General features: G+C 56.8%; 1 protein-coding gene across 3 annotated transcripts in view; it reads left to right on the forward strand.

The window, feature by feature from the left end:
* Nucleotides 1-13091, forward strand: part of mpp1 (MAGUK p55 scaffold protein 1) — an 83710-nt gene extending 70619 nt beyond the window's left edge. For all 3 annotated transcript variants that reach the window (XM_085996535.1, XM_085996556.1, XM_085996545.1), the window contains one exon: nt 12870-13091. In XM_085996535.1, the coding sequence (XP_085852661.1) occupies nt 12870-13046 (177 nt within the window). In that variant the 3' untranslated portion in view covers nt 13047-13091. The remainder of the gene's footprint in view (nt 1-12869) is intronic.
* The last annotated feature ends 1197 nt before the right edge of the window (nt 13092-14288 follow it).

The following is a 14288-nucleotide window of genomic DNA, read 5'->3' on the forward strand; positions in this document are numbered from 1 at the left end:
AGCGTATTTACGTTTCAGCCGGACAAAAATTGCGCCCGTGGTATCCAAAAAACGTTCAAAATTCCGCTCATTAGCATCTCATTATCCGCTCATTAGCAATAGAGTGACCTCGAGGTCGACCAATCGTACGCCGGGTTCCTGGCGCGTGCGGGCGGGCCCTCCTACAGTCGAGTGACAGGACGATTGACCAATCCTACGCTTCGGTGACCTGACGGTCGACCAATCGGTGCGTGTGTGGGCCTTATCGTTCTGAACCGAGGTGAGTCGCCGCCATCTTGATTCAAACTTTTCATTTCTTTTTCCCGCTTTCTGCGTGTTTCTTTTCAAATCTACATTTCCAGCAAAAAAAAAGTTGCTTTTAAAACACACAGGCCTAGAAATTCAGTCGCGTTTGCGCCCACTTATTGGCTATAGAGTGGTTTGCGCCGGAAATATTTTAGCGCCCGAAATTCAGTTGGTCCCTAACATCGGCGTTAGCCGGTAGCGCTGTGCCGGCACCGATGACGTCATCGGTGTGCGCAGCGCCCCGGTTCCAATGCTATTCCGCGCCGATGGCCAAATTCAGTTGCGGCCGCCTCGCCCGTAGCGGCCGCAAACAGCGTTTGAAAAACGGTGCCTTGCAGCTCCGAGAGGCCGGCGCATAAAGGTGGAGGGGCGGCCGGCCGCTTTCCCGGCGGCCGCCTGGCCGCACCTCCCTCCCCGGACTCCTGCACCACCCCCCCGCGACATTGGTGTCTGACTCCCGCGAGCCCGGCACTTCTCCGTGGTGCCGGGCTCATTTGCCGGGGGAATCCAGCGGCGATCTCACGGCTGCAGGCAGCTCCTCCTTAAGAGAAGGAGGAGGCCTGCAGTACCCCAGCCTGCCGCACCGCATCGGGTGCCGCAGCGGCAGCTGGACGCCTGAAACTGACTTTCATCGCCCCAAACGAGGCGGCCAAACCCTGCAATAGCGCCCGCCTCCGTCTTGGGGCGGCGCAACTGAATTTCAGGCGGGCGCTACGGGAATCCGGGCGAGCGCAAAATTTCAGGCACTAAAGACCTGGCGCGGCGATACCGAATTTTTAGCCCCCATTGTTTTTAAAAAAAGTTAATTAATTTGTAAATCTTTTCTCTAACCTCTATAATTCTCCTACCTTTCACCGTTTTTCCAGGCCCGGGGCCTAGGCTTCTCCAACTGCCAGCAGTGCAACTCTAGGCCCAGGCTCCCGGCCTAGACAGAGACAAACACTGGCAGAGGGGAGAGGATGTGCTGCCTCAGCTCCATTCCCAGGGTCAGTAGGTGGGGAGGCTTCATAAGCAACTGGGGTTGCCCCGAATAATAATCTGAAGATCCTGTGTTTGCAGCTGAGGAAATTTCTTCAGCTGACAGCCCCAGGTTAACGGCAGCCATCTTTGTCAAGGAGGGCGAAAAGTTTCAGTGCGACGCCATTTTGATTCAGTGTGTAACAGAGTGCATGCGCGGCCATCTTAGTACAGGAACATAGAGTGGGTGGGGCTTCTGTGCTCCCAATCGGGTCCTGGTGACCGAGACAGACAATCGACAGTGTGGGCGGGGCCTAATCTTTCCAACTGAAAAGCAAGCGGCGGCCATTGTTTGTGATGCAACACACTGACAGGTGAGCACCCCTTTTTTAATAAAAAGATTGGTGAGGTTGTAAAGTGTATGTTATAGAAAGATTTACCAAAAATGTTTTATAAGTACAGGAAACTTTGTGCTATCTGGAGGTGAGCTATCCGGCAATCTGGAGCCACCGGCAAAAATCAGCAGCCGTTTTTTATTCTTTTTGTTTGTTTTTTTTGCTTTGTTTGAACAGTCAAGCTGTGCAAGGTCAGTAGCTATAGCAACAGCTTTAGCTACAGAGCTTTAGGGCCACACCTGAGTGTTTAGAAGCTGTTGCTAAGCAACAGTGTTTGTTGTCAAATACGGAGATATTTGACAATACCTCCGTATCTCTCAACATTAACTCTGGAGAGTAGGGCAGTTTTGAGGCAAGGCAGCAGCTCGGTCCATGGGTGCCGGATAGCACAAAGTTTCCTGTACTTTAAGTTTATCTCCCCCCCTCCCTTAACAACCCCCACACCCCCTTCCTCCCCCCACCCCCCCTTCCCCCCCCACACCCCCTTCCCCCCACCCCCTTCCCCCCACACCCCCTCCTCCCCAACCCCCCACTCTTCACTCCCACAAACCCTCCCCCTCCCCTCCCCCCCTTCCCCTCCCCCCTCCCTCCCTCCACTCCCCCTTCCCCCCTCCCCTTCCCCCCATCCTTGCCCCCTTCCCTCCCTCCCCCTTCCCCCCTGCCTCCCCCTTCCCCCTCCCCCTCATTGCCCCCCTTCCCCCACTCCTCCCCCTTCCCCTACTCCTCTCCCCTTCCCCCACTCCCTCCCCACTCCTGCCCCTTCCCCCACTCCTCCCCTCTTCCCCTTCCCCCACTCCCTCTCCCCCCCCCACTCCCCTCCTCCCCCCCAGTTGCACTCTCTCTTCCCCCAGTCGCTCTCTCTCTTCCCCCCAGTCGCTCTCTCTCTCTCTTCCCCCCCAGTCGCTCTCTCTCTCTTACCCCCCAGTCGCTCTCTCTCTCTTCCCCCCCAGTCGCTCTCTCCCTCTCTTCCCCCCCAGTCGCTCTCTCTCTTCCCCCACAGCCTCTCTCTCTCTTCCCCCCCAGTCAGTCTCTCTCTTCCCCCCCAGTCGCCCTCTCTCTTCCCCCCCAGTCGCCCTCTCTCTTCCCCCCGTCGCCCTCTCTCTTCCCCCCGTCGCCCTCTCTCTTCCCCCCAGTCGCTCTCTCTCTTCCCCCCAGTCGCTCTCTCTCTTCCCTCCCAGTCGCTCTCTCTCTTCCCCCCCAGTCGCTCTCTCTCTTCCCCCCAGTCGCTCTCTCTTCCCCCCAGTCGCTCTCTCTCTTCCCCCCCAGTCGCTCTCTCTCTTCCCCCCCAGTCGCTCTCTCTTCCCCCCGAGTCGCTCTCTCTTCCCCCCGAGTCGCTCTCACTCTTCCCCCCCAGTCGCTCTCTCTTCCCCCCAGTCGCTCTCTCTCTCTTCCCCCCAGTCGCTCTCTCTCTCTTCCCCCCCAGTCGGTCTCTCTCTCTCTTCCCCCCCAGTCGCTCTCTCTCTCTCTTCCCCCCCAGTCGCTCTCTCTCTCTTCCCCCCGTCGCTCTCTCTCTTCCCCCCGTCGCTCTCTCTCTCTTCCCCCCCAGTCGCTCTCTCTTCCCCCCCAGTCACTCTCTCTCTTCCCCCCAGTCACTCTCTCTCTTCCCCCCCAGTCGCTCTCTCTCTTCCCCCCCGTCGCTCTCTCTTCCCCCCAGTCGCTCTCTCTTCCCCCCCAGTCGCTCTCTCTTCCCCCCAGTCGCTCTCTCTTCCCCCCAGTCGCTCTCTCTTCCCCCCGTCGCTCTCTCTCTTCCCCCCCAGTCACTCTCTCTCTTCCCCCCCAGTCGCTCTCTCTCTTCCCCCCCAGTCGCTCTCTCTCTTCACCCCCAGTCGTTCTCTTCCCCCCAGTCGCTCTCTCTCTTCCCCCCGTCGCTCTCTCTTCCCCCCAGTCGCTCTCTCTCTTCCCCCCAGTCGCTCTCTCTCTCTCTTCCCCCCCAGTCGCTCTCTCTCTCTCTTCCCCCCCAGTCACTCTCTCTCTCTCTCTTCCCCCCCAGTCGCTCTCTCTCTTCCCCCCCAGTCGCTCTCTCTTCCCCCCAGTCGCTCTCCCTCTTCCCCCCCAGTCGCTCGCTCTCTTCCCCCGTCGCTCTCTCTCTTCCCCCCCAGTCGCTCTCTCTCTTCCCCCCAGTCGCTCTCTCTCTCTTCCCCCCCAGTCGCTCTCTCCCTCTCTTCCCCCCCAGTCGCTCTCTCTCTTCCCCCACAGCCTCTCTCTCTCTTCCCCCCCAGTCAGTCTCTCTCTTCCCCCCCAGTCGCCCTCTCTCTTCCCCCCCAGTCGCCCTCTCTCTTCCCCCCGTCGCCCTCTCTCTTCCCCCCGTCGCCCTCTCTCTTCCCCCCAGTCGCTCTCTCTCTTCCCCCCAGTCGCTCTCTCTCTTCCCTCCCAGTCGCTCTCTCTCTTCCCCCCCAGTCGCTCTCTCTCTTCCCCCCAGTCGCTCTCTCTTCCCCCCCAGTCGCTCTCTCTCTTCCCCCCCAGTCGCTCTCTCTTCCCCCCGAGTCGCTCTCTCTTCCCCCCGAGTCGCTCTCACTCTTCCCCCCCAGTCGCTCTCTCTTCCCCCCAGTCGCTCTCTCTCTCTTCCCCCCAGTCGCTCTCTCTCTCTTCCCCCCCAGTCGGTCTCTCTCTCTCTTCCCCCCCAGTCGCTCTCTCTCTCTCTTCCCCCCCAGTCGCTCTCTCTCTCTTCCCCCCGTCGCTCTCTCTCTTCCCCCCGTCGCTCTCTCTCTCTTCCCCCCCAGTCGCTCTCTCTTCCCCCCCAGTCACTCTCTCTCTTCCCCCCAGTCACTCTCTCTCTTCCCCCCCAGTCGCACTCTCTCTTCCCCGCCAGTCGCTCTCTCTCTTCCCCCCCGTCGCTCTCTCTTCCCCCCAGTCGCTCTCTCTTCCCCCCCAGTCGCTCTCTCTTCCCCCCAGTCGCTCTCTCTTCCCCCCAGTCGCTCTCTCTTCCCCCCGTCGCTCTCTCTCTTCCCCCCCAGTCACTCTCTCTCTTCCCCCCCAGTCGCTCTCTCTCTTCCCCCCCAGTCGCTCTCTCTCTTCACCCCCAGTCGTTCTCTTCCCCCCAGTCGCTCTCTCTCTTCCCCCCGTCGCTCTCTCTTCCCCCCAGTCGCTCTCTCTCTTCCCCCCAGTCGCTCTCTCTCTCTCTTCCCCCCCAGTCGCTCTCTCTCTCTCTTCCCCCCCAGTCACTCTCTCTCTCTCTCTTCCCCCCCAGTCGCTCTCTCTCTTCCCCCCCAGTCGCTCTCTCTTCCCCCCAGTCGCTCTCCCTCTTCCCCCCCAGTCGCTCGCTCTCTTCCCCCGTCGCTCTCTCTCTTCCCCCCCAGTCGCTCTCTCTCTTCCCCCCAGTCGCTCTCTCTCTCTTCCCCCCCAGTCGCTCTCTCCCTCTCTTCCCCCCCAGTCGCTCTCTCTCTTCCCCCACAGCCTCTCTCTCTCTTCCCCCCCAGTCAGTCTCTCTCTTCCCCCCCAGTCGCCCTCTCTCTTCCCCCCCAGTCGCCCTCTCTCTTCCCCCCGTCGCCCTCTCTCTTCCCCCCGTCGCCCTCTCTCTTCCCCCCAGTCGCTCTCTCTCTTCCCCCCAGTCGCTCTCTCTCTTCCCTCCCAGTCGCTCTCTCTCTTCCCCCCCAGTCGCTCTCTCTCTTCCCCCCAGTCGCTCTCTCTTCCCCCCCAGTCGCTCTCTCTCTTCCCCCCCAGTCGCTCTCTCTTCCCCCCGAGTCGCTCTCTCTTCCCCCCGAGTCGCTCTCACTCTTCCCCCCCAGTCGCTCTCTCTTCCCCCCAGTCGCTCTCTCTCTCTTCCCCCCAGTCGCTCTCTCTCTCTTCCCCCCCAGTCGGTCTCTCTCTCTCTTCCCCCCCAGTCGCTCTCTCTCTCTCTTCCCCCCCAGTCGCTCTCTCTCTCTTCCCCCCGTCGCTCTCTCTCTTCCCCCCGTCGCTCTCTCTCTCTTCCCCCCCAGTCGCTCTCTCTTCCCCCCCAGTCACTCTCTCTCTTCCCCCCAGTCACTCTCTCTCTTCCCCCCCAGTCGCACTCTCTCTTCCCCGCCAGTCGCTCTCTCTCTTCCCCCCCGTCGCTCTCTCTTCCCCCCAGTCGCTCTCTCTTCCCCCCAGTCGCTCTCTCTTCCCCCCGTCGCTCTCTCTCTTCCCCCCCAGTCACTCTCTCTCTTCCCCCCCAGTCGCTCTCTCTCTTCCCCCCCAGTCGCTCTCTCTCTTCACCCCCAGTCGTTCTCTTCCCCCCAGTCGCTCTCTCTCTTCCCCCCGTCGCTCTCTCTTCCCCCCAGTCGCTCTCTCTCTTCCCCCCAGTCGCTCTCTCTCTCTCTTCCCCCCCAGTCGCTCTCTCTCTCTCTTCCCCCCCAGTCACTCTCTCTCTCTCTCTTCCCCCCCAGTCGCTCTCTCTCTTCCCCCCCAGTCGCTCTCTCTTCCCCCCAGTCGCTCTCCCTCTTCCCCCCCAGTCGCTCGCTCTCTTCCCCCGTCGCTCTCTCTCTTCCCCCCCAGTCGCTCTCTCTCTTCCCCCCAGTCGCTCTCTCTCTCTTCCCCCCCAGTCGCTCTCTCCCTCTCTTCCCCCCCAGTCGCTCTCTCTCTTCCCCCACAGCCTCTCTCTCTCTTCCCCCCCAGTCAGTCTCTCTCTTCCCCCCCAGTCGCCCTCTCTCTTCCCCCCCAGTCGCCCTCTCTCTTCCCCCCGTCGCCCTCTCTCTTCCCCCCGTCGCCCTCTCTCTTCCCCCCAGTCGCTCTCTCTCTTCCCCCCAGTCGCTCTCTCTCTTCCCTCCCAGTCGCTCTCTCTCTTCCCCCCCAGTCGCTCTCTCTCTTCCCCCCAGTCGCTCTCTCTTCCCCCCCAGTCGCTCTCTCTCTTCCCCCCCAGTCGCTCTCTCTTCCCCCCGAGTCGCTCTCTCTTCCCCCCGAGTCGCTCTCACTCTTCCCCCCCAGTCGCTCTCTCTTCCCCCCAGTCGCTCTCTCTCTCTTCCCCCCAGTCGCTCTCTCTCTCTTCCCCCCCAGTCGGTCTCTCTCTCTCTTCCCCCCCAGTCGCTCTCTCTCTCTCTTCCCCCCCAGTCGCTCTCTCTCTCTTCCCCCCGTCGCTCTCTCTCTTCCCCCCGTCGCTCTCTCTCTCTTCCCCCCCAGTCGCTCTCTCTTCCCCCCCAGTCACTCTCTCTCTTCCCCCCAGTCACTCTCTCTCTTCCCCCCCAGTCGCACTCTCTCTTCCCCGCCAGTCGCTCTCTCTCTTCCCCCCCGTCGCTCTCTCTTCCCCCCAGTCGCTCTCTCTTCCCCCCCAGTCGCTCTCTCTTCCCCCCAGTCGCTCTCTCTTCCCCCCAGTCGCTCTCTCTTCCCCCCGTCGCTCTCTCTCTTCCCCCCCAGTCACTCTCTCTCTTCCCCCCGTCGCTCTCTCTTCCCCCCAGTCGCTCTCTCTCTTCCCCCCAGTCGCTCTCTCTCTCTCTTCCCCCCCAGTCGCTCTCTCTCTCTCTTCCCCCCCAGTCACTCTCTCTCTCTCTTCCCCCCCAGTCGCTCTCTCTCTTCCCCCCCAGTCGCTCTCTCTTCCCCCCAGTCGCTCTCCCCTCTTCCCCCCCAGTCGCTCGCTCTCTTCCCCCGTCGCTCTCTCTCTTCCCCCCCAGTCGCTCTCTCTCTTCCCCCCAGTCGCTCTCTCTCTTCCCCCCAGTCGCTCTCTTCTCTCTCTTCCCCCCCAGTCGCTCTCTCTCTCTCTTCCCCCCCAGTCACTCTCTCTCTCTCTTCCCCCCCAGTCGCTCTCTCTCTTCCCCCCCAGTCGCTCTCTCTTCCCCCCAGTCGCTCTCCCTCTTCCCCCCCCCCAGTCGCTCGCTCTCTTCCCCCGTCGCTCTCTCTCTTCCCCCCCAGTCGCTCTCTCTCTTCCCCCCCAGTCGCTCTCTCTCTTCCCCCAGTCGCTCTCTCTCTCTTCCCCAGTCGCTCTCTCTCTCTTCCCCCCAGTCGCTCTCTCTCTCTCTTCCCCCCCAGTCGCTCTCTCTCTTCCCCCGTCACTCTCTCTCTCTTCCCCCAGTCGCTCTCTCTCTCTTACCCCCAGTCGCTCTCTCTCTCTCTTCTCCCCCAGTCGCTCTCTCTCTCTTCCCCCCCAGTCGCTCACTCTCTCTTCCCCCCCAGTCGCTCTCTCTCTTCCCCCCAGTCGCTCTCTCTTCCCCCCCAGTCGCTCTCTCTTCCCCCCCAGTCGCTCTCTCTCTTCCCCCCCAGTCGCTCTCTCTCTTCCCCCCCAGTCGCTCTCTCTTCCCCCCCAGTCGCCCTCTCTCTTCCCCCCGTCGCTCTCTTTCCCCCCAGTCGCTCTCTCTTCCCCCGTCACTCTCTGTCTTCCCCCTCAGTCGCTCTCTCTTCCCCCCAGTCGCCCTCTCTCTTCCCCCCGTCGCTCTCTTTCCCCCCAGTCGCTCTCTCTTCCCCCCGTCACTCTCTGTCTTCCCCCTCAGTCGCTCTCTCTTCCCCCCAGTCGCTCCCTCTCTTCCCCCCCAGTCGCTCTCTCTCTCTTCCCCCCCAGTCGCTCTCTCTCTCTTCCCCGTCACTCTCTCTCTCTTACCCCCAGTCGCTCTCTCTCTCTCTTCTCCCCCAGTCGCTCTCTCTCTCTTCCCCCCCCAGTCGCTCACTCTCTCTTCCTCCCCAGTCGCTCTCTCTCTTCCCCCCAGTCGCTCTCTCTTCCCCCCCAGTCGCTCTCTCTTCCCCCCCAGTCGCTCTCTCTCTTCCCCAGTCCCTCTCTTCCCCCCAGTCGCCCTCTGTCTTCCCCCCAGTCGCTTTCTCTCTTCCCCCCCAGTTGCTCTCTCTCTTCTCCCCAGTCGCTCTCTCTCTCTTCCCCCCAGTCGCTCTCTCTCTCTTCCCCCGTCGCTCTCTCTCTTCCCCCCAGTCGCTCTCTTCCCCCGCCAGTCGCACTCTCTCTTCCCCCCCAGTCGCTGTCTCTCTTCCCCCCCAGTCGCTCTCTCTCTTCCCCCCAGTCGCTCTCTCTCTTCCCCCCCAGTCGCTCTCTCTCTTCCCCCCCAGTCGCTCTCTCTCTTCCAACAAGAATATGCCCTCGAAAAAGCCTCGGCACCGCCGGGCACTCCAGCTAGTCTATCTATATATATAAAAGGATCGACCTGTCTGTCTGTCTGTCCTTCGGTGTGTCTGTCCGGCTATACACTCTAAAGTTATAGAACGTACCTACACGTGCGTTACATCAAAAGAAAGCTTACGATTCCGGAACGGTCAAGCGTATTTACGTTTCGGCGAGACAACGGTCATAAGCGTATTTACGTTTCGGCGAGACAAAAATTGCAGCCGCGGTATCCAAAAAACATTCAAAATTCCGCTCATTAGCATAGAGTGACATTAAGGTCGACCAATCGTACGGTCGAGCGACCCGACGGTCGACCAATCGCTGCGTGCAGGGGCGGGTTCGTCGCACGTGCAGGCGGGCCCTCCTAGAGTCGAGCGACAGGACGATTGACCAATCCTACGCTTCAGTGACATGACGGTCGACCAATCGGTGCATGTGTGGGCGGGCCTTATCGTTCTGAACCGAGGTGAGCGGCCGCCATCTTGATTCCAAACTGTTCCTTTCTTTTTCCCGCTTTCTGCGTGTTTCTTTTCAAATATACATTTCCAGCAAAAAAAAAGTTGCTTTTAAAACACAAATTGTTAATTAATTTGTACATCTTTTCTCTAACCTCTATAAATTTTCCTACCTTTCACCGTTTTTGTAGGCCTCGAAGCCTGGACCTCTCCTCTGCACCCACGCCCGAGCTAGGCACCTCCCGGCCCCAGTCAACAAGCGCCCCCCGATCGCCGCCATCTTTGTAAAGGCTGGAGGGGCGGGCCTCGGCCGAGCGTCGCTACCGCTGCCATCTTAGTAAAGGCTGGTGCAGCGGTGGGTGCACGGAGCAGGGTGCGCGGCGGCGTCTCACTCTCCCCCCCAGTCTTTCTCTCTCTCTCTCTTCCCCGCGCCTCCTGAATGCGCGGGGGAAGGGGCACGAGGCACCGTGGCCGCTTTCGGAGACTTCAACTCCGTAAACAGGTGAGGAGGGTGTTTGTTGTTCACGTTGGATGGCGGGCGGGTTCCCTGGGTGCTGATCCCTGGCGGTGTGGGTGTGGGGCCGGAGCCCGGCTCTTACCTTGCCCCGGAGAGCGGGCGGAGGGCGGGGCCTGGAGTAGCAGAGGGAACAGTCAACAGACGTCAGAGAGACAGAGAAATAGGGAGGGAGAGGACAGGGAGAGTGAGGAGAGGGGCATGGAGGGAGAGAGGAGAGGGGCAAGGAGGGAGAGGGGAGAGAGAGAGGGTGGGGGGAGGGAGAGGACAAGGGGGGAAGGGAGGGAGAGTAAAGCAGGGAGAGACGGGGGAGGGAGAGGGTGAGGGAGGGAAAGAGTGAGGAGGTGGGACAAGGAGGGAGAGCTTACCTTCTTCCTTCCTTCACAGGGGTCCATCGGGCCACCTTGCCCCCCGTCGCTCTCTCTTCCCCCCCGTCGCTCTCTCTTCCCCCCCGTCGCTCTCTCCCCCCCGTCGCTCTCTTCCCCCCGTCACTCTCTTCCCCCCCAGTTGCTCTCTTCCCGTCGCTCTCTTCCCCCCGTCGTTCTCTTCCCCCCGTCGCTCTCTCTTCCCCCCGTCGCGCTCTTCCCCCCCAGTCGCTCTCTCTTCCCCCCAGTCGCTCGCTCTTCCCCCGTCGCTCTCTTCCCCCCCCAGTCGCTCTCTCTTCCCCCCCCGTCGCTCTCTCTCTCCCCCCCCCCAGTCGCTCTCTCTTCCCCCCCAGTCGCTCTCTCTTCCCCCCCCCAGTCGCTCTCTCTCTTCCAACAACAACATGCCCTCAAAAAACCCTCGGCACCACCGGGCACTCCAGCTAGTTATATATAAAAACAGAAACCACATTGTGGTAAACCGCTGTTACCGTTCACAACCGTTACACTGTTGTTATCACTACACAAGGTTACCTCTTGCCACGCACGCTTATACCTAGGCATACCTCAGCTGACTCCGCCCATGGCTCCGCCTGCTTGCCCAGGTATAAAGGTGACCGCTTGGCTAGTATTCTTCCTTGTTGGAACCGATCACCCACGAGGGTGGGCTCTGTTATTTAGCCAATAAAAACCTATAGTTACTATCTTAACTCGTCGCTTTTCATGGAATGAATTGATAGGTATATATCACACATAAACTAAAAAAACAGGTTACAAAGTGTGACCAGTAGTGGTGTTGGGGGAACATGTCCCCAGTTCCACTCCCTAACCTGGTGTGGGGGCAAAGTCACAACTGTTTTCCAAATTATATTCTGTAACAGAATTAGAGAAAATAATGAAGATGGAGATAATCCAAATGGTCCATTATTCTACTGAAATTAATTTTTGACATTTATTATGTTCATAAACCTGAACTCAAGTGGAGTTGGGAAAGTTGCCAATTTGTATCCATGTCAACCTCCCTTCACTGCTGGGGTTCAAAACAAGACACTTGCAGGTTAGTAATGTTATCACTGAAACCCTCACTTTCCTGTGGACTAAGTTTTACCTTTATTCCTAGTCAGTACTGAGAGACACCCACTCCGGATTGGAGTCCCAGCTGTTCTCCCCGTCCTCTCTTGTCGTTTATTCTGGGGACAGAGTGGTTTTTAAAGTGAATACTGAGAGGTGCGGCAGAGGGAGTGCCAGTTGCCGATGGGTGGACATAGCTAGCGGGCTAACAGTCAGAGCAGGCAACGCTGGCTGCTGCCAGTAATAGGGGAAGCGGGTTGCTGTAGCAGAGTGAGGCAGACGGGGATATAATGGAGTCCGGCAGAGCAAGAGGCCAAAGCAGGCTCAGGGTTGAGCCTTACATTTAAATGCAAGTAACAGAAATTTGAGCCGCCATGGCAGTGGGGGGTGGGGGAAGCAGAGGCCAATGTCAGGAGACCCGCTACAGTAGTGAGATAGTGAGTGGGGGAGAGGAAATCCTGAAGGAAAGAGTAATCCATAATAAAAATATAAAGTTGACAGCCAAGTTCAATCTTATCCACACCAAAAGGTGTGAACAAGGCAGTAAATGAAGTTGAAACCCTGATTATTCTTGTCAGGAAGGCTACTGCGCTCAGTGCTAACACTACTGCTTTCAGAGAACAGACGGGGCTCACCCTCCCAGGTTAGAAGCACTCACACTGCCAAGTTCAGATAGGCAGGGGTGAGGCCATGGAGGAATTTTAACATGAGGATGAGAATTTTTAAATCAGGGTGTCAGTGGACAATATTCGCCCTAATTTGTTTTGGTTGTGTGGTTCCTTTAACAAACTAGGCAGCCCATTCAAAATTTTGCATATGCACAAAATCTCCCATGCGGCCTGTGCAGGACCTCCAGACAGCTGTCCAGCTCAGCGGGAACATTGTTGGTGGACCATGAGCCAATGTAGGTCAACGAGCACAGGGTGATGGGTGAATGGGACTTGCTGCGAGTTAGGATACGTGCAGCAGTTTTGGATGAGATGAATTTCATTGAGGGTGGAAGATGGGAGGCTGGCCAGAACATTGGAATAGTCGAGTCCAGCTAATAACATAAATGTAATGTTATGCATGTTGGTAGGATCAACACAGAATACACACTCATTTTAAAAAAATTGTTTATTTATTGCCCATCTCTAGTCGCCCTTGAAAGGGTGGTAGTGAGCTGCCTTCATGAACCACTGCAGTCTGAAGGGGTGTGGGGTGAGGAGAGGGAGAACTTGGTGCAGGTGTAAAGGGGTGGGGTGGAAGAACATGATCCAGGCCTAAAAGAGGGTAGGAGGGTGTAGGGGTTACAGGGATTGGGTGGGATATGTGTCGGTGCAGGCTCGATGGGCCGAAATGGCCTCTATCTGCACTGTGGGGTTTCTGTGATTCTGTGTGAGAACATGATCTATCTTCCCATCTGGATCACATTCTTCCCCCTACCCACTGTTCTCACCGTGCACCCCAACAAGTTCCTGATCTTCCCTCCCCCGAACCCCTGACTTTCTCCCGCCAGCCCCGAGCTCATCTACCCCCTTTTCGATCCCCTCTCCCTCCCCCCAATCTAATGACCTTCACCGCAGGGAGCCGAGGAAAACGTGCCGGTGCAGGCCGCAGCTGCCATACCGTCCGATACTGCGCAAGTGAGCGGACCGAGTGCACGTGTGCAGTAACAAACTGGGGCGCATGCGCAGAGGGACCAGAACACAGTGGAAACAATCAGTGGGGGAAAACCGATGACAGTTGTCACCTCCCAGAGGTCAATTAAATGATAGACCGGGGATTTCTCATGTTTAGTGTAGAGCTGAGCTATACTGACCAATCATCTTTAAGGCAAATCAATGTCCTCTTTTTCAGGCTGAATCTCTCAAGAAGATCCAAAAGGAATCAGAAATCCTACAGCATACCTATGGACACTGCTTTGACCTGACACTGGTCAATAATGAGCTTGAAGATACAGTGCAAAGCCTGGTGGAGGCAATTGGAAGTGCATGCACTACAGCACAATGGGTGCCTGTCTCATGGGTCTACTAGTCAACAATATCAAAATGGATACAGCAAATAAAATATTCATATATACTTTTTAGAATTCATTTAATCCCAAAATCAGAATGCAGTTTGGAGCCTGCCATTTTTTAACTAAAAACATGCACATTAACTTGAGTCCATTCCATCTGTACATCATTCTCCATAGCTGTCACTTGTTTTATATTTTAAAAACAATAATCGTCTACTAATGGGATATTTACAACCAAGTTCCTCAATACTTGAGTATTTCCAGCAGTTTTTATTTCAGATTTCCAGCATCTGCAGTATTTCCTCAATATTTTGGCCATATTGCTCAGCATATAACCTTCATTTGTCTTACTCTTCTACAACCCCACACAATCTGCCTGTATTTATCCCTGTAATCTACACAGCCTGGTATTTTAGTACATTTGCATCCCCCATGCCACAATGGCTTTGTTGAAATTATCATTTGTTATGTAGTCAGCTCGTGAAACCATTTTAATGAACAAAAACAAACAGCAAGCACCATGTCTAGACACAGGCATATATGAACGATGAATCAAATCCATGGAAATCTACTGATCCCTAACTAAGCAGCACAGGAGAAAGATTGTTCAGATTACCAATAGGATGGGTTAAACTATTCTGCACACAAGAGATAGACAGACAGATTGCAGTATTCATTTAGAAATACAGCAAGACTGAACAGGGGTCATTCACCCCATCGAGCGTCACATACAAAGTGAACATCCTTGATACTGCAATGCAAACTCTAATGCAATACTTAAGTCACCTGTAAATTAACTCAGGTATAATGTACCTGGAATGGATTTCTATAGTTATAAATCACCCTTCTATTAATGCCCCTTCACTGAACTTGTCTTCATAACTCCATTAGCACTGGAATTCTTTTTTTTGTTACCACCCCCCCCCCCCAAAAATCTTATTTCAATTGAATATTGCAGCATTTGCACAATGTAGAGAAAAACCAAGCATCACAATTCCACCAGCAGGTTCAAGAATGGAACTTGCACAGGTCATTGGGCTAATGAATACCCTCAAGAAAATTCAGAACCATCCCACCCGGCCACATTTGAACTGTAGTTGAGAGGATGGATATAACACATTCAGACATGGCCTGAAGGCCATGTCTAGCATTTGTCTGCCCTTTCACCATACCAACACAGATGAGGTTCATGTCTTAGCAGGGAGAATTAAGTATTAAGTGCTCCAAATCCTCAATTCAACTTGAATTTTGATGCAAGA

Source organism: Somniosus microcephalus, chromosome 1 (genome assembly GCF_052327205.1).
Source record: "Somniosus microcephalus isolate GS21.2 chromosome 1, FLI_Smic_1.0, whole genome shotgun sequence".
Classification (NCBI taxonomy): domain Eukaryota; kingdom Metazoa; phylum Chordata; class Chondrichthyes; order Squaliformes; family Somniosidae; genus Somniosus; species Somniosus microcephalus.